A 15,352-nucleotide genomic window follows, 5' to 3' on the forward strand; every position below is an offset into this window, starting at 1 on the left:
CCTGGGCATCCACAGTGACCTGTGAATGCACAGGTACTGATTCTTCTCTTTCCTGGGAGCTGTGCTGACAGCAGAGCTGTGGCTGATGGGGTTGCTAAATCCAGGTAGATGATAACAAATTATTTTCTTTGCCTCTCTTGGGTGCTGTGTTCCCCTGAAATCTGATTCACTGGGACTCACCAAGGAGAACTTGACTTTTTCCTGTCCTCTGGAAAAATCTGAGAGGCCACTGTAGGAAAGCAAGGGATGACCACTTCTGCAAGCAAAGGCTGGGCTGGGAAGACACTCAGGCAATCTTCTGAAGGAGAACAGCTGGGGTGGGCAGGAGGCTGTATATGCAGCCTTTCTCTTTCCTGTGCACGTGGCCAAACAGCCTGTGTCCATCACTTCCACCACATACTTCATCTCTCTTGTGATGCCCTGGAGAGTCTGGCCTCAGTTGTGATGGGCAGGGACCTGTCAGTTCCAGGGGTTTGAGGGCTGGGGTGAGGGCACCCCAGGTCTTGCCAGTTCTGCTTTTGTGTCTCTGCCTGCATGCTGCAGCAAAAGATTAGAGGAGCTTGCAGGCTGAATGAGGCATGTAAGACCTCTTTACTCTGCAGCAGGAAAGACAGAGCAAAGAACTCAATTTGAAAATAAAATTACAGTGAAGTCTGACAACTTTTGTGTTTTTTTCTTTTGTTCCTAACTACAAAACTTCAGAGTGTGATGATTTCGTTTGAAAGTAAGTTGCACCACTGTGGCAGCAGCAGCCCAATTCCATATAAGAGTTCCTGTTCCATGCTCCTGACAAGGGGCTTGTTGTGTTCAGCTGTCAGTGTGCAGAAGATGGCCCAGCTGTCTGCTGATGGTATTGGAAACAGCCCAACTGTCTGTTTAAGAAATTATCCAACAAAGAGACACCAAAATGGAATGGGGTTTTTTCACCAATTTTCTGCTGAAGGATTTGAGATTTGACAGGGCACCATGGGGGGTGCAGTGTAAAGGGGTTAGAAAGTTGGTCATTAGGCAGAGCTGTCATTGCAAATTATCTCTGTCCAGGATGAGAAGTTCTAGCTCATTTGGTGCTCAGACAGGTCCAGGCCTTAGGCAATTTGTTACAGTTCCCCCATGTGGTTAAGGGGACCCCAGGCACTAATTTTCCCCTCTCTTTGCAGTTGGAATCACCTGGGAGCCCCTCTGGGCCAGAGCTGCCCATAGAGACGCTGCTGGATGACCGGGAGCGGAGGATTTCCCACTCCCTCTACGGCGGGATCGAGGGTCTCAGCGAGTCACCCACAAAGAACATGGCACTGGGCAGGATAATGGGTGAGTCAGAGCAGCTCTGCTATGCAGGGCATGTTTTATTTCTCTCTGTGATTCATTGAAGGGTGGTTAATGTGTTATGTGGGAATTGGGAACATGGAGGTTGCACTGACCAACTTAAAACGTGCCTTAAAATTCTTCTATGCAAGCCTTCCGGATAGTTAATGTGAAGAAGAAGGTAAAGTGGGATTCTAAAGTGAATTTTGCATCCTGTGACAGGTCATAGAATGAATAATAGTAGCATTTAACATGGTCTTTCAGTGTCTGGTTTGGGATAATAAATTATTGGTCAGTCTAGGCTCCATGTTGCATCAAAATCAGTGACTCATGGGAATTTATAATTTTTTTTTCAATATTCCTTCACCTCTGTTTCAGTCCTACTAAAATACAAAAATAAATAAGGCAAACTTGCATCCATTTATGCTTATTAGGGGACTTATTAATTTATTTGAATGTTTGCTTTGTAGGACACCAATTTTAAAACCTCATAAGTAATTATAAGCATCCCTTGTGTAGATTCTATGCCTTGCCATCTGCATGGTCCCAGTGGATAATGAGGTTATTAGTGCTTGCTTTGCAGCAATTCAACTTCTGATGTACAGAGCTAGGTAATAAAGACTTGCCTTGCCACAGGAGTGGTTAGATTTACTGACTAGGATGGGATTAATTTGAAAGGATTTTCAAGTTTAAACACAAAAAGCAGCTTGATGAAAATAACACCTGACAGAAGACGTGACGATTGCTCACTTGAGTTGTGAAAACGTGGCTATTAAATCTAGGACTATATTTTAGCATATTAGGTACACAGAATATGTTAGAGGATGCTACTATAAACTTCATATGAAGTGAGGCATAACTTAGTTTTCAATTACTTTAGATTAGTTTTCAGCCTTAGAAAATTAGTCTACCACATAGGCTTTTTCAATCAACAGTCTGTGTATATTTTTCACCCTATTTTTTTTTGGGGTTGGGTTTGGTTTTTGTTTCCACCCATGTCTTCTTTTAAAAATAATTTTTGTATTTTGTATTTTCTTTATGGTAGCAAAATAGGACCACTGTTAAACTCTCTGAAAATCCACAAGTTTGCTATTTAGGGTATTTCTTCCAGTAAGTCTTCTGCCCTTTTTTGTTCATTTGGGCAATAGTAATTAGAAACATACCATATTCTGTTCTGTTGCATTTCATTTTGTGCAGCTTGGAAGAAAAAATGTGCACATGAAAATCAAGGCTGTGTGAAACCATGTCACCCAAAGTCATATGCTCTTAAAGAGAAAAATTTAGAAAAATTTGTATTTGTTTGTCAACAAATTTAAGGAGTGATAAAATAATTTGAAGTCTTTAGCACTATTCTTCCATAGAAAGAGCTAGTTCTTGTGTCAAGGCTTTAGATAAAACATTTGCAAAGCTTTGCCTTCTGCTTTTTCCATCAGTGCTGCAGAGGATTTACACACAGAGCTCATGTAAGTGTTAACAAATTATCACTTAAACACAGTGTCCATTTTTGTTGGGAGAGGGAGCCCTGAGAAAGTCTGGGTGCACTTGTGTCAGCAATGCAGTTTGCTTCAACATCAGAGGAGCACAAGACTTGCCATGCCAAATTGAACTAGTTGTTCATCAGTCTGATATCATCCCTTTAGCAGTAGCCAGTAATTCATGTTTAACCACAAAAACAAAAAAGTATTTCCAAAGCTGTTAGCATCTAATACCCTTAGATACTTTTGCATTGTATACATAGAAAAATAAAATCTATCCTTCATTTTCTAAGTTTCTTATAAACTGAAGTAAATGTTTTGATTTCCTTTGATTGTTTTTTCTGAATTGTTTTCAGGGACCAGGAACTATGTAAAAAATTGGTTGGTTGTGACTTTAATTCACTGAATCTTTAGTGGAAGCACGTTAGTGGAAAATCAGATTGTGCCTGAACCTCATAATAAATGTGATCTAGCGGCGTGTAACTAAAACTGGTCTTTTGGGGACTGGACTGTTCCCTTCTGCAATCACAGCAGAAGCACAGATCTGTGATGTTTAAACCCAGTTTTTGGGGAATGGTCAGTTTTCTAATACTGAATTAATCAGTTCTACTAAATTAAAACTTCAGTGTTCATAATCTTTCACATGCAAGTTTTCTCTCAGTGCCATGCAACAGAGAGGTATTGCCTGTTGGGAGAGATAGGTACAGTTGCTTGTTTCAGAATAGCTAACATTTTAAAGACTCAGTCACTTTTTATGCAGTGGAATCCCTATCTTTTTAGGGTTGGTAATGAGAAAAAAAGAAGGGCTTTTCTTATTTTCCTGAGAATGTTTATGTGGTGTTACATGATTCTTCCTCTCTTGAAAATTGGCCTAAAAGTGAGGATTAGTCCTGAGAACAACCTGCCTGAAGAACTTTGGAGTCCTATATCTTCCCACACCAGTCCTGCCCATGAAAACAAGCCCAAAGGAGTGCTTTATGTAGTGCTGCTTCCCTTGAGTGCTCTCCCCATATCAAGAACCCCTCTGATGAGCTCTCTGAATCATCTGATGTCTTTTGAATTACCCCTCAATGGATTTAGCTAAGTAAACTTTTAGTACTCAGTACTTCTTAGTGAGGAGATGACAGTTTGTTTTCATGGAAGGAGTAGGTCTTCCTGCTGCATTTGCTCTTGGATGGGTTTTAGTTTTCTTCCTTCCTAATTTAAAGTATTCAAAAGTAATAATTTTAAAGTCTGGAAAATGCCTGCTTGTTTTAGTCATTGCTTTAAGTTGGAACAAAGGTTTCAAGAGTGTTTTTGTTCTTTTAAATACCATTAATGTAATTTCAGGAAAAGTATTTAAGACAATTTCCTTACTCCTTCATAACTGACAAGCAAGAACTGGCTGTCAGAGCCTTGCTGTGAGAGTGGGAATAAAATAGCAATTTTAGGATGTGATTTAAATTATGTAAAATAATGTTTGCTTACTGCAATAAGGCTACGTGAATCTTTTCATGTTTCTGATGATTCTCATGTTGATCTACTTTTCTAGGTGGTTATTGCTATTATAGATTTTTTTATGCTTTTTCATTTGATAATATTTCACTGAAAATTTCTGATGGAGAAGAGATACAACTTTCTGTATTCAGGGAATACTTTTGATTTGGACAAGATGGGATATTTTATTTATATAAATTGGGTCTTTTAAGAGTTAGATGGCTGTAAGAAACCCTTATATTTATTTGTTTTATTATTTCCAGGGTGCATGTTATTCAGTAAACCAACTGTGTTATACTGGTTTGCTTGGCTCTATAATTAAAAATTCAAGTCTTCTTCTGACATGCCATTCTTGTATATCATGCATTATGCTCCTGAGTTTTACAGTACACAAATACATGGCTGCTGTCTATATAAATTATTCTTATTCAACAGACAACTTAGTACAAAGTCCTCTTTCATCTCCTTCTTCTAGTTGCTGATTTTTTTTTATGAACGTGGCAGGTTTTGTTGCTAACGGTGACTAAACAGAAGATATTTTTCAGGGGGTACACAGAATAACAATCACTTGCACTGAATCTGCTTTTCATCCTGAGGGATCCCCCAGAACTTTGTGAAGTTTGATGGTTCCTACACAACAGGAAATACTCTGTTCTCTACATAAATAATTGCTGTCTTAAGGGTAGAATCAGGAGGAAGCACTACTGACAAAAATTTAGCTAGAGATGTAGAGTGTGTGTGAAATGAAAAGAGCCCTTTACAATCAGAATGTAGTTCCTTGGCCAGGAATCCCATCAAAATGTGATACTCTTCTACAATAGCTGACAGATCTGAGCACTTTCTTGAAATCCAAGACCTGTATACAGCAGAGAAATCTTTGTTGTTAGTCATTCTCCAGGCATTCATTGTACTATTGGTCTGAGTCCCACAGTATCAACATGCTCATGAGTCATTCATAAGGTAATGCTGGATTTGGAACATACGGTGAGAGTGTTCAACAGATTTTGTAGACCATCCTTTAAAGAGAAAGCAATAGCAAAAGCACAAAGGATCAAGCCAGAAACAGTTCCATGACAATGCAGTGTCAGTGTGGGAGCCAAGTTATCCCAGCAAACATATTAACTGAACTTCAGGGAATTTCAAGATTTGAAAGGACCTGGAGCAGTTTAGTTCTTCATGAATAAACCTATTATTCATACTATGTACTCTGTGTGATCAGGGTTTTTTTATAGGGCTCTCTGTTGGTGGTTTAATTCAGGTAAAAATTATTTTCTGGTGTATAATAGGTTTGAAGGTGTATAATATTTTTTGAAATATGCTGCTTGGCATATTTTTCCTTTGTAGGATGAAAATCCTCATAGACCAGGAGACCAGCCATTTGGTACTGGAGCTCTGAGCCTTCTTTTTCTGCACAGACAGATGGGAACCCTTCTTACCCAATAGTTTCGTGTAGTCCACAGGCTGTGCTCCTTTAGATTGGTAACTTGTCCAACAAATTTGAGCATCATTGTTCTGAGATGAGAAACATTTGAAAGGGAGAATGTTTTACCTTGCTTAGTACAGTGTCCAACATACTTTATGTTATTACAGATTACCTCACTGAAGCTGAATTTATATATGCAAAACTGGACTTGAAGTGTAGTCAGAGTCTAAATTTCACAGAGTCTAAATAGCACTTTTCCAGCCCGAGGGAAAATTATTTTCTTGAAGAGGTTTGTAGACAGGTTGAGCAATGCCTTAGATTTGTAGATCAGTCAAATATACTGAAGATTACTGGGTTTGACGTTTCTTTGATGTTTCCTTGTAAGGTTTCTCACAACACTTGTGGAATTAATTCTCCAGGGGTATTTTCTATCCACTTCAGCTGAGTTCTCTACAAAGCATGTATTGAGTCTGGTGCTGAGGTTTGTCCAACCATCTGCTGGAGGTGAAGCCTTTCACCTGTTTTTAGCTTCATCTGCAATGAAAAGCATAGGCATGTCAGATGGGTTTTCTCCTTAATTCTAAAGCAACTATTAAAATGTCAGTCTTCACCCTTGTCAGATATAAAGAAGGGTAGTGAAAAGTTAAAAGTGTTACTGAATTACTGTAGCCTCTCAGATGGGAAGTTCAATCTGCCGAGTACCATAAGGTTATACCTTTTCACAATCAATTCTTTGGAGACATTATTAACTACAGAGTTAACAGTCTTGTAGGCATTATGTTTGGAAAGAAGTACATTACCAGGCTAAACATTAACCTGTCCATCAAAGGAGCTATTGCTGGGCAGAATCAGCTGTTATGCAAACTGCATACATTCATTTCAGTTTGACAGTGATGAGGTGTTCACCATGCAGTACCTTTTTCTTCCAGCCATTTTTTCAGCCTTCTTTAATGATCCCTTTGAAGCCAGTTTTCCCCTCTTTAGAAAGATTACTATATGTATTATCTAGTGCAATGAGGATTTTAACTACTGCTTTACACATAGGATTATGTTTGTTTGTTTGCTTGTTTATTAACAATTGCGTGCAAAGGTAGTGATAGTAACTGAAACCTTTACAGAAAAGAGGAAAACTTTATTTTCCCCTAATTATTCACACTTTTTCCATATCTACAGTGAGAGTAAAGTGTGGAAATAATTGATGTGTCTATAGAAGCAGTTTAAAATATGGAAATAGAAGTTTTATGATACATTACGCTGGTGCATCATAGTTTTAGTATAATTTTCAGTTTGTTGTCAGATTAATGGTTGATTAAGCTAGTGTGTTTCTTCTCATGAGATGTGACAGTTTCACAAATTGTTTTAGTAAGATCATACCATCTTTTAACTTGTACTCTCACAAATTTACCTGATGAAGTCTGCCACTGAACAGACTCATGCTGAGTCTTGATGTAGTCCCTATCATGTATGTGATGGTTCTTGTGTAAGTGTTTTAACAAAAGTGTTAAAACTTACTTGAATTTGTTGATAATAGAATTTGTTAATTTTTTTTCTCCAAATTTTGCATGTGTCCACTTCCCAGCACCACTTGAATAAATTCTCATTTCATGAGGGCCAGATTGATCAGGAAAAGTGATGGCCTCTGTTAGTCCTTGTGGAACACATTATTTCTACCTTACAAGGTGATACAGGAGGAGATGTTTTTTTTGGGAGAGGTGCTTTTGGACAGCTCCTCAGCCAGGCCTTGAGGCTATGGGCACAGCCAGGAACATGGGAGGTTCTTCTGAACATCAGGAAACCCTTTTTCAGTGTGAGGGTGACCATGCACTGGCACAGAGTGCTCAGGGAAGTGGTGCAGAAGTATATGCCATACTCAGAAGCAATTTGTTTGGGGTCCTGGCTACAGGGCTGTAGGTGTCTCTGCTTGAGTGGAAGGGATTGGACTAGAAGAGAGGTTTCTTCCAAACCTCAACCCTTTTGTTGAGCTTGAAGACCTTGTGGTCTTGCAGTAGGCCACAGAAACAACTGGTGTATATCAATTTTCAGACCTCTGCACAGGAAGATGGGTACAAAGTGAGACATAGTTAATTTTATTATCTGCATTGTGTCACTCTTATCAGTGGCACTGTAGTTTGACATAACCTTTTATCATCTGTGATGAAATATTTTTCAAGGCACTCTCTGCACGCTGCTGTAATTTAGTTTTGGGTTTTTTTCTCCCTTTTGTCCAGGTAAATATCAGCTGTCTCCAACAGTGAACATGCCCCAGGATGACACTGTCATTATTGAAGATGACAGGCTGTCAGTCCTTCCTCCTCATCTCTCTGACCAGTCATCATCCAGTTCCCATGATGATGTCGGGTTTGGCACTGTTGATACTGGTGGATGGGCTAAAGCTGCAATTAATGAGTCAACAGACTGGTAAGAGCATGGTTTAGTGGAAGGAAAAAAGAGAGAACTGTAGTTGCATCTTTTCCTTTAGTTACATTTTGACTACTGCTATTTTATGTTTTTTTTGGTCACATTTGGATTTTACTATTTTCAAACTGGTAATTTCCCTTGTTTCAGGGAGGAAGTCTATACAAATACCTCTGGTTTCAGTTTTTTGCTGTGTGAAAGCATATTTGTGGAAATATTACTTAGACAGTACATGGCTGTGTTATTTTGATGATGATCTAACTTTAATTTAATTACTACCTGACCTAGCTTTTGTTAAAAAATTAGCAAAATTTAAACACTTGAGTTTATGAAAGACTGATTGGAAATTGTAATTTATAAACATCACTGTGAATATTTCAAAGTTTATAAAACAAAGGTTTTATTTTTATATTAGATATTTTATTTTTATATTGGATATTGTATATCTAGGAGCATCTCAATACTTTTGTATACTTCCTTGCTTTTCCTAATAATGTACTAACCTTTCAAATCTACTTAGAGGTCAAAGCTCTTTGTTTTGCCTCTGTGTTAATGCTCATGCAAAAAGAGCTGGTTAAGATTTCTTCATTATTTGTGAAGAACTACTATTCATATTGTTAGATGATTTGCAAAGACAATGTACTGTAATAGCTCTAAATTTAAATATACAGAAATTAACAGTTCCACATTTAAAGGTATGGAAAGTAACTTTATATGTTTAATCCATAGTAAAAATAACTTCTGTGAGTCTTAGGTTGACTCTCCAATTACTTTAACACATTTTAACATAAGAGCCTTAATGAGAAATGCATTGAGCTCCATTATTGACTTGCTTAAGTTCCTGGCAAAGAAATACTGTTTATTGCTTAGTTAGTACAATTAATACAGATCTAAGATTTAATTTACAAGTCCAGTAATTATCTATAGTAATAGCAAAATAAAAGCCCACCTCTGTACGCTGCTACTTCTTGAAGCTGGATAATTACCACAAATGGTGTGAAGTACTAGAATTTTCTTATTTTTCTTGTCTCTTGAGCCTGTTATGAATGTGTCAGCAATATCTTAATAGAACAGCAATAGCACCTGCTGGCTGATATGCACCTGTCAGCTTCTTCTCTGCTTTAAACTAGTTTATTTCATCTTATATCCAGGAATTGAGTTCTGTATTTTAAGTTCTGTTTTAATGATTGTATGGAAATTTAATTTTTTCATACTCATTTACTTTTTTTTTTGAAGTTGCAGTTACTGTTATGGACAAGTCATACCTGTAATCTGGGTCCCTGAAAAGTCCATTTGTCTTTTGTAAAAGCTGAGAATCTGAGACATTTAAATAGAACAGTCCTCAAGCCTGCATGTAATAGCTTATTTCTGAGGGAGTATTTTTAGCTGAATGTGAGCAAAATCCTATGAAATAAAACATTTGAACAAAACTGCAGATGCTTTTACATTGACTTCTGTAGTGTTTCTTGCTATTTATACACTTCTTTGTAAATGAAGTAACAGTAAAGAAAACAGGGATTAGGTATTGTAGAATTGATCACACTTAAAAAAGTTTTAAGTGTATGTTTGAGAAACTGTAAGGGTCTTCAGATACAATGGCACTTAAAAGAGTTAGGACACTTAAAGCAGCGTCATGCTTTAGTACCTAATGTATTCTATTTGTAAAAAAAAAAAAAAGTAAATGGCAATAGAATTAGATTGTTGCTATAATTTCCTGTTGCTAATGGATGAAGGAAGACTTGTAAACGAAGGTGCATTGTATGATTTTGCTGGAAGGCACAAAGGGTAAAACTAGGAATATGGATGAAGGGTTATCCAAACAAGAATGGCAGCTGTTCTGAATCACAGAAGAAAATATAAGCTTTTTCAGCCTCACAATATCTCCCTAATCCTTGATGAAAATGTTATGAAAACAAAGGGCCAATAAGACAGGATTAATAAATGGAATTTTAATAACATTGAGGGTCAGAAGACGGTTACATTCTTTTAAGGATCAGCTGTCATTCCAGAAATCTTATTTGTTAAGTATTCTAGAATATAGTAAATTGCATTTGGCATTGCTTAATGACTTGCACTAAATTCACCTCTGTCTTTTTATTGATGTAGTTGAAAAATATTAAAATGAGACATTTTTAGGGGCATTAATTCCTCCTCTTCGCTCATTGGTTTTGCAGTTGTTGCTCTTCTTGGGGACTTTTGAATACTTTTAGACAATGTACATGCATTCAAACTCCTGTGATCCACTCCTTCCTTAATTACTGAAACACTCATGGATCATTAATAATAGAATTAAAACAGGACATGAAAATTCAGACGTCTGTGTAAGGTTCAAATAAAGCTGCTAAGTAGCACCTTTAGGGTGCAGGATACTGTGAAACATGTAATAATAATTCCCTTAATAAGTATGTGTGGAAGGGAGGTGTGACAAGGCCAGATCAGGGAAGCAGAAAGTCTCTAAAAGTGGTGTCAGTGGAAATGCTGGATTCCAACCTCCCAAATTCCCAGTTGCTGATGCCATGTCCAGACCCTACTGCTCTCTCTGGGACCTGTGGTGTCCTTTTCAAGTTATATTTGAACTGGAGTTTTAGTCTGTTCTTAGGACTTCAAGTTCAGTATATAAGTGTGTGCTGTGTTTACATGGAAATGATATTTTACTCTAGTAGAAGTTTTATGTAGGAGGATCAAAGCAAGCTTGTATGAGAAAAGAAGCATAGAGCCAAAACAAATAATTTTATAAGTTCACCTTTCCTGAAGAAAGTGTCACAGGATACATTTTGTTCAGCAAGATGAAACCAGTAATTTTAACAAACGTGAGCCTGTGCTAACAGATGTTGCTGGAAAAAAAAATTCTCACTTAGTAAAACCACATTTTTCTGGCCTTCAGAGACAGGGCTGACTAGCAGGGAGCCAGAAACTTCTGTGTGGCCTTGGTAAAGTCAATTATGACCTGATTATGAAAGGTGTTGAAACCCTGTAAGTTCAGTTGGAGTCACTTTGGAGGATGTTTTCAGATTTAGGTGGTTCTTACTCAGCTACATATTGCACTGCTATAAATGCTAGAAGTGTATATTGGCCTTGTCTGTTTTATCTTTTTATCATGTGGAGATAATTTTTTCCCTATTTTGTGGGAGTCAGTGTTAGGACTAAATAGTTATTTTTGAGTATGGTTCTGATTCATCAGAGCTTTTAAGCATATGCTTGAGAACATTGCGAAATTGTGCAGACATCTCTGAAATAGTTGCAGTAATTAAATGTAAAACATTATGAGCCTGAGCCAGAAACATTAAAGTCAAAAGGCACTTGACATTGGCTTTATTCACATAAGCTCTGATCCTGCTCACATTGAAGTATTATATTCCTGTCACAAGCACATATCTTATTATTTGTAAATCTGCCATTACTAGACTGAATTTTTTTTTGGCTGTCTGGTAATGAGGGTGGTGATTTTCATCCTTTATAGTACTTTATGCCTTTGGACACTTTTCCTTACCTCTTTTTCTTTGTTTTGCCTAATACCCAGGTGTTTCTTGATTAAAGATACTTCTGTAAATTAGAGTACATGGCATACATAAACAAGTGTATGTTACAGAATTTAAAAGTGTAAGTTTTTTTTTGCAGAAATTCACTATTTGCCTGTTTCTCACTAGGAAAGAGATGTGTATTATACTTAGCCCTTACAGTAAAAAGAATTCTTTAGGAACATGGTATTAAACAGTAAGATGGTACTAAACACAATATTTTGAGTGGCATGTGGAGATCTATTTAGAGATCTCAGTGACAAAATATTAACTTTTTTAATCTTGAAGTACAATATTCAAAGAGGGGATTTTGAGGGATCATTTATATATAGGATTGATAACAATGGTCCAAAATAATGATTTTTTTTCAGTATTTTATGCTTTTGATTTCTTTTTGTGCCAGCTGAAGTAGAGATCTATATACTATGCCCTTTCCTAAGAGCCAGAAGATCTTTTTGTGAATTTCCTTTCATGTTGTTTATTAGCAGTACACAATCTTGCCTTTTGAAAAAATGTTTAAATGTTTTTAGCTTGCGCACCAAATTTTGCCTGCATTCTTGCACTCATGATTCTGCCAATGTTTGAACACCATTAATAAATCTATCTTCAGCATGTTTCTGAGGCAGCTCACTGAAAACCTGACTGCCTGAGCTGAGGTCAATTTAGAAACCTGCAGAAGAAACAAAAACCAAATACAGTTCCCCCCATTTCTGATTAGGGGGTGGATCCACTGTGGCAAGGACTTGCTCTGTGGGGAAGCAATGAGTAAATATATGGTTGTTTGTCACAGCCAGGCTAAAAGCAGGAGAAGCTATGAAAAATCTACAAGAAATATCACATATGGAAAGAAATTTTAATGTAAAGTTTTTAAATTAAGAAGTTTCAAGCTCTGTGGGCTTCAGGCAGGACAGTTTCTATTTATGCTTTACTAAAAATATTTTCTGATAAAGACAGACCAGATAAATTTCTATCAATAGAATAAATATGTTTCTCAGGGAGAAAAAAGAACTGTTTTATTCTCCTACAAATTATTCCTGTGTTGGACTTTGTGTTCTGATTGACTATGTATAGTGCACCAGATGTGTATATCTTCTGTTAAAAATGTAAGTGAAATCCTTGGTACTTTTTACCTAGAATTGCTTAATGCAGTAAAACAAATCCATTGTGTGTGTAACTGAGTACTTGCAGTGGTGTATTTAAAACTGTGATTAATCGTTGCTAGAAGTCACATGCTAAATAAATGATTTTCTCTGAAGAGTGAAAGGTTGCGTGATCTTGATAAATGTTCGCATGATTTTTTTCCCTTCCTACAGCACTCTTAGTCCAGATGTTGATCCAGTACTTGCCTTCCAGCGAGAGGGTTTTGGACGCCAGAGCATGTCAGAAAAGCGTACAAAGCAATTTTCAGATGCCAGTCAGTTGGAGTTTGTTAAAACACGAAAATCCAAAAGCATGGATCTAGGTAGTGAGTGATGTTTTTTCAATTTTTTTTTTATTTGAACCTGATTTTCATGTTGTAAGTATATAGATTTTATAATTCCAAACAGATTGTGTATGTGCAGTAGTACTGCACATAATGTCTACTTGTGGGTAGTAAAGTACTAACTTGAATGGCCAAGTGGCCTGGGTGTTGTTTGTTATTTGTAAATGTCCATACATTCAAATATCATAGCCCTCTGGATATATGGTTATGCCTAAACACAGTAAACAGTATTTATTAAAATGGAGGTGAAAAATGCATTTACCAATCCATACAGAATGATTGTGTAAAACTGTACATGCTGTGGTTCTGGGTAGCCAGGTTTATTCTCAGTCCATGATTATAATGCAGTTAGCCTTAAAGGTCTTTCATAGTCTCTCATTTTATAGATGAATTCAGAATTAGAAAATGGGACTAGTCTGACATCTGTTTGAGACCCAAGTTTTAATATTTATATCAGAAGCCCTATAAAGTAGCAGTGGCTAAGACAGGCAGTCACAGTGATCATTTAAACTGATAAACCAACTGAGAATAAGTAATTGCTAACAAGCCCATCAATTTTTCTGCCATTACATTTAGATTCTGAAGTGCAGACTCTAGTAACCTCAAACAGTGACTTTCAATGGCTTAAACACACAGAATTCCCTCCTCAGAATAATAAAATACAATGCAATTCCCTCCTTTACAATAGTTGTCTTGCCTACAATCCCTAATTCAGAAACATCCTCAGGCTGCAGTCAGGTTGGAGGTGTTGGCTTGTCTTGACGAGTGCCGCGTGCTAACGTGTCAATAACATATTGTACCTGCCCGTGATGTGAGCGACTGACACTGCATGAGGGTTACTGGTTTGCTCCCACTTCTCCCCAGAATGTTTGCTTACTCTTGCAGTTTATTTGCATGAAGTAGGACATTTCTAAGGTCCCCTAACTTGAAAAGAAAATATGCAGGAGGAATGTTGAGTGCATGTGAGGCATGGACACTAACTGGGCTAACCGTTATGCATTTACCTTTTAACAGTAGCTGACGAGACTAAGCTCAGTACAATGGATGACCAGAAAACAGGTAAGAATTGACAGTAAGGCTGTTGCTATAGAAACCTTGGTCAAAGCAGCTTACCACAATTACAGAACTGCCAGTCAAATTGCATGAAAACATGAATATTCCAGTACTTGCATGGCTGCTTTCTATTGTGAATAATCAAGTCGTACAGAAAAAGAAATTTTTTCTATAGGATAAGTATCAAGGGTAGTATATTCAGCCGGGTCATTTAGGCAGACACCTGTTTCTGCACTTTAAACTCATCAATATTCAGAGTTGTTTGGGGCTTTTTGTCCTTTCAAAAAAAAAAAAAAAAGAATCTTGGAAAATCTCCTCCTAGCTGCAAACTGCAGTGCACAGAGAGAGGATTTTTAGAAGAGTCGAGTGTTTGGCTATTACAGTGCTAACACAGTGCTTGAAAATAATTATTTTAATTAGAAAACTGCTGCCTTTGCCTTAAGTGGTCATCAGATACATGTTGTGCATTGAGTTGAAGATTATTTGTGCAAGTTGATTTGCTTTTGGAGCTAAAACCCAAGCATCGTAACAGAACAAAAGAATATGTAAATAGAATCTTTTCCACATACCATTCATTGTAATGTTTCACAAATGATAATGAGAAATAGCTTTCAAGGCATATTTTTTTATTATTCATTAAAATAATGCACCAACTGCAATTATGAACGTTTATGATTTATTAATATAAGTTAGCTTTTGACCTGCAGAATGCTATTTTAATTAGGCTAGATCCAGAGGACACCATAACATTACTTAGCTCTAATTAGGAACAATTCACCTTTTTAACCTGAAAATATTATTTATTTTATCATGATTTGACGAGTAGTGCATTCAATACAGAATTTACATTTACTAATTCACCACTGCATCTCTGTTTAACTGGACTGTATAACATGAGTAGGAATACTGAAAAGCTATAAGTAATCAAGTGATAAAATTATCATTTTTATTTGAACAGATAAGTCTTCTAGCTTTTAAAACGTTGCAGAATATGGCCACAGACTTGCAGCTTTGCAAAAAAAGAATGGGTAAACAAAATCAAAATGTATGAATGTTTTGGAGGATTAAAGCCATCAGAGTGTGAATGTATGAATTGTGTTAATGGTTGTGGTAATAATTGATGCTTAGGAACTGTCTTCACCTCTGAGCATTATTCACATAAAAGCAAGTTAAAGACCAAGCTCAAAATTTTTGTAAATTATTTTTC

General features: G+C 36.8%; 1 protein-coding gene across 11 annotated transcripts in view; it reads left to right on the plus strand.

Moving 5' to 3' along the window:
• PARD3 (par-3 family cell polarity regulator) overlaps nt 1-15,352 on the plus strand; it is a 452,341-nt gene that overhangs the window by 277,939 nt on the left and 159,050 nt on the right. For 8 of the 11 annotated variants that reach the window (XM_036401877.1, XM_036401985.1, XM_036401912.1 and 5 more), the window contains 4 exons: nt 1,158-1,308; nt 7,905-8,094; nt 12,923-13,074; nt 14,107-14,151. In XM_036401877.1, coding sequence (XP_036257770.1) covers nt 1,158-1,308; nt 7,905-8,094; nt 12,923-13,074; nt 14,107-14,151 — 538 coding nt within the window. The remainder of the gene's footprint in view (nt 1-1,157; nt 1,309-7,904; nt 8,095-12,922; nt 13,075-14,106; nt 14,152-15,352) is intronic. The other 3 variants (XM_036401886.2, XM_036401958.1, XM_054514473.1) reach the window with 2 other exon arrangements.

Source organism: Molothrus ater, chromosome 1, assembly GCF_012460135.2.
Source record: "Molothrus ater isolate BHLD 08-10-18 breed brown headed cowbird chromosome 1, BPBGC_Mater_1.1, whole genome shotgun sequence".
Classification (NCBI taxonomy): Eukaryota; Metazoa; Chordata; class Aves; order Passeriformes; family Icteridae; genus Molothrus; species Molothrus ater.